At 49.0% G+C, this 4,082-nt stretch overlaps 1 protein-coding gene across 1 annotated transcript in view; it reads left to right on the top strand.

Annotated features, from left to right (window-relative positions):
* The first annotated feature begins 2,892 nt into the window (after positions 1–2,892).
* Positions 2,893–4,082, top strand: part of LOC135829011 (uncharacterized) — an 18,735-nt gene continuing 17,545 nt past the window's right edge. Inside the window, exon 1 of the mRNA XM_065341416.1 lies at positions 2,893–3,702. Within this exon, the coding sequence (XP_065197488.1) occupies positions 3,636–3,702 (67 nt within the window). The 5' untranslated portion in view covers positions 2,893–3,635. The remainder of the gene's footprint in view (positions 3,703–4,082) is intronic.

Genomic DNA, 4,082 nt, shown 5'->3' with positions numbered 1-4,082 from the left:
ATGGCTTGATGTAGTCATGTACAGCGTACAGTGGCTAACCCATGGCCATGGGCGGTCGGTCGATCCTACTATACAGGCATGATGATTGATAGTACGTGTATACGGATTTTGAATCTAGTTTAAAAAAAAGATGTTTTCAATGAGAGCAAGAGCAAGAGTACATAACCGGCCTCATTGTCTCTGTTCTGCGCTGATGAGTCCACAAAGGACGAAACAGTTCTGTGAGTGTCCGCAGATTGAGTAACCCCCAGGGCCAGGGGTTATGTACTCTTGATATGAGGAGAGAGTGAGAGAGATGGGGTATGTGAGAGAGATGGGGTATGTGAGAGAGATGGGATATGTGAGAGAGATGGGATATGTGAGAGAGATGGGGTATGTGACGTTTAGGCCGGTGACTACGGGGATGCTAGCCGCAGAACTCCATTGACGAAATAAACCCTCTGCGGGCTGGGCAGAGGAAGGAACAGAACTCCTGTGTGATGTGGTACATCCTCTGTATACTGTCATTAATGCTTTGTTGCGGTCGTGACTCGTGACTCGTGCATCATATCGAGTACAAATTCGAACACATACACATAATATTATGGTACTCCTCCATTGGGGCTACACCCTTCTGATAGGAAGTCAGTCCTTGGGGCATCCAAATACAGCTTACTGTGTTCGCTGCAAGAAAAAGATTGTCTTTCCATGCCACGTGGTGATTCTTGGCACCTTAAGTACTTGGAACCATAACTACTGTAGTGGTCAACGAGTGAAACAACGGTGCAGTATCGAATGGCGTTAACGTTGGTGCTGGCGGGGCTTCATGCAGAAAGGCAGTCGGATGTAGTCATCAGCAGGGAGTCGTCAAACACCCGATTCCCTGGTCATCGCGACATCAGACAAACTGGCAGATAACAGCATAGTGGTGACCATGGAAGCCATAATGCGATTCACTCGCGGCCAATTCAAGGCAATTGGACTTGGCGGTGTGCGTTTTCATACAGTGTATCCGGTTTGGTTTGCACCATGCCCGGGCCGTGGTCTGCAGGGTCCGTGTGCAGTGTGCAGTGTGCAGTGTGCACTGTGCAGTGTGTGGTTCATTGTGCTTGAATCTTCAGTACTACTAGTAGTGCTGCGGCTCAAGCTCCTGTCGACATGTCTTCGGTTGAGCCTTGCTTCGCTGGCCTTCTCCTTACTGCTGTATCGCACTCGTCTACAATGTCATGAACATCTTTCTACATGTACTTTGATGTACATGATTGTACAATATCATGTAGGTCTACATGTATGAAAATGCAATGAAGGGATGCTGAGCTTTCAGCGCATGGCACTTCGGCCAGTTGTATGGGAAGATATGGTTGCAAGTAGGGGCTAAGGGAGGGGGCCGAGGGGGGGGGGGGATCTACGTATGAACGGCTGCACGCACGTGAGAGACTGCACTAGTCACTATTACATGGCCACATGTATTATTTCTCCCTCACGGCTGCACACACGTGACAGACTAAACTATAATAATATGGCTGGCCGCACGTATAGTTTTCCCTCACGGCTGCACACACGTGAGAGACTACACTATTATGGCCGCACGTATAGTTCTCCCTCACGGCTGCACGCACGTGAGAAACTACACCATCACTTCTCTCTCACGGCTGCGTGCCTAATGGAGCCCATCCGAAGATCGATAGAGGTAAGCTGAGATCACCTAGCGACCAGTACCTATTTTCTATCGGTGCGTGCCCGCGTGCCGTAGCCATCAGCTGTCGCCTCTCGAGATCTCTCTCCTCGAAGCGCTAAGTTCTCGCCCTTGCCGACCCAGCTGCGTATGGCCACAGAGTTTCACTAGCTTTTTGTCAACGTCGTTCGAATCACTATCGCTAGCTAAGTAAAGTGTCCGTCGGTGTGTCGAGTATAGTCACGTGATTGTGTGCAGTGTTGATCGGAATAGCACGGATGGTCTGTCTCATTATGTCTGTGTCGAGAATCGCGATACACATTAGCGTTAGCGACGGATTCGTGTAGGAACCACACATGTACATTATGTACATGTGTGGTTCCTGTAGCTTTCATTTATGCACCCGTCACCTGTACGGATAACCAACTCACGTATTACAACCTCGGGTATTACAACCTTGGGTATACCATAATCACTGACTGGTGTGCGAGTGTGGTGTCCTCGTTTGCATGATGTAGATAGCGTACGACAGACTTGGACATCTTCCAACTGCCTGGAACAGTCTGCGCTGCACTACATCTCTTTGCAGTTCATCACCATACACATTAGATTAGTACTCACACTGGTGGGAACCGCAACACTAGGTAGATCTACTAGTACTAGGTACATGACTGTATGCTTAAAAGACATCAACTGCTTCCTTGGTGACTTCACACACGCACGCATACACGCATACACACACACACACACACACACACACACACACACACACACACACACACACACACACACACACAATACAGGCATAATGAGCACTGCAGAGTGGGTGACCCTACTTTCAATGATGGTCTAGACTGGAATCGTGGCTGTTGAGTGTTGTTCCTGGCCTACAAGTAGTGCGCCGTTTGTGCATGCGCCACTGATCTCGATCTTGCTGGTCAGTATAGCGAAACGGTTTGTACTCAAAACGGGTTTCTAGTCGAGTGTATCGTCATAGCAATGGTGTTATTGCAAGTGAATACACGTGTAGTGGCGAGTGGCGTGACATTTGGATCTGCAGATACTGGAGATAGGGGGCATTGGGTTGATTGCTTGCTGCTCTCGGCTATATCTAACCCCTCGTGACTCGCTGCCCGAAACCACGGGAAACCATGTGCTGCGGGGTATGATGTATTGGCATTGCTCCGCCAACCACAACATGCTTCCACCATGATAATTATTGTCACCGTTTGGAGGTTTCTCCGCAAGCGCGTGGTGGACAGGACTTCGTGTGCGAACAAACACGAGAGTTTCTTTGCACTTCCGTACAGCAGTCTAGGTCAAAGTGCGTTAGTCTTGTCTCGTCCCAATTTGGACAGATCGTCTAAAAGAAGGCAGCAGTGTAGACAAACAGGAAAGTGTAACGATCACACAGGCAGATACGGCTATAGCGCAGTATAGGGCTAACGGAGACCCATCGTGCTGTAGGCTGAGAGAGCGAGGAGTTTCTCTGTTGACAAAACTCACTGATCCTACTGTTGAACATTGCCGATGCTGCTGTGCTGAAATGACTTTGACCTTGATGAACCGATGACCTCACAAGCCCTACAGCTTGGTTCGTGCCTTTGCCTAGACTTCACGCGTGCGTACTAGGCGCTAAATCTTCTCTGTGTACTTCTGGAGGTACTAAGTGCGACTAGTAATCGCTAAATCCCGCACCGTCCGGCTGGCTCCTTGCTATCTCCACAGCCAGGAAGCGTGCTAAGTTTAGCGCTAGCCGATGCACTAGGCAAAGCGGGAGATAAGCAACTCGGCTTCGTGCTACGTTGTCACCTGGCGTGAGTACCGCGCACTGAAATTATTTTTTACTCAACAAGAAACAACGCTGTGGCTCTGTGCTCGGCCGTTGTGTATGGTCCACCCAGAACGACATTTCCTCCTGTGTCCCGTCAGGAAGTAGTCGTAGAATTTCTCGAATTGGCTGCCTCGGCAGAGGGCAACAATGGCGGGAGGTGTGTTGGAAGTGGTGGCTCTGTTGGCCCTGTGCCTACTGTGGGCTGCCCAGGAAGGTAAGAGTTACAAACCCTTTGTAATGCATGACACTTTATAGTAAGAGCGTGGGAGAATACAATACTATTGCTCATAATGTTTATAAGCGTGTACATGTACAAGTACAAGTACAATAGCACAATGGCGTCCATTTGTTCGAAGACCGTTGTTACCGTTGTTAGTGACTGCAGTCCCCAGCGTTCTAAGTGCTACACGTGTTCGCTATTGTACGTTTCTAGCGGACATGCCATCGCTAAGTCTCTCATGATACATGCAACTGGGGTAAATCCCTCTAGAGGAACTGTGTGTGTGTGTGTGTGTGTGTGTGTGTGTGTATTTTTACACTGCTATCCTTCAAATGGGTGGCAGCAAAAAATTCTCCATTCCGAATAATGTACAG

Source organism: Sycon ciliatum, chromosome 13 (assembly GCF_964019385.1).
Source record: "Sycon ciliatum chromosome 13, ocSycCili1.1, whole genome shotgun sequence".
NCBI lineage: Eukaryota > Metazoa > Porifera > Calcarea > Leucosolenida > Sycettidae > Sycon > Sycon ciliatum.
This window is presented reverse-complemented; position numbering and strand designations above follow the sequence as displayed.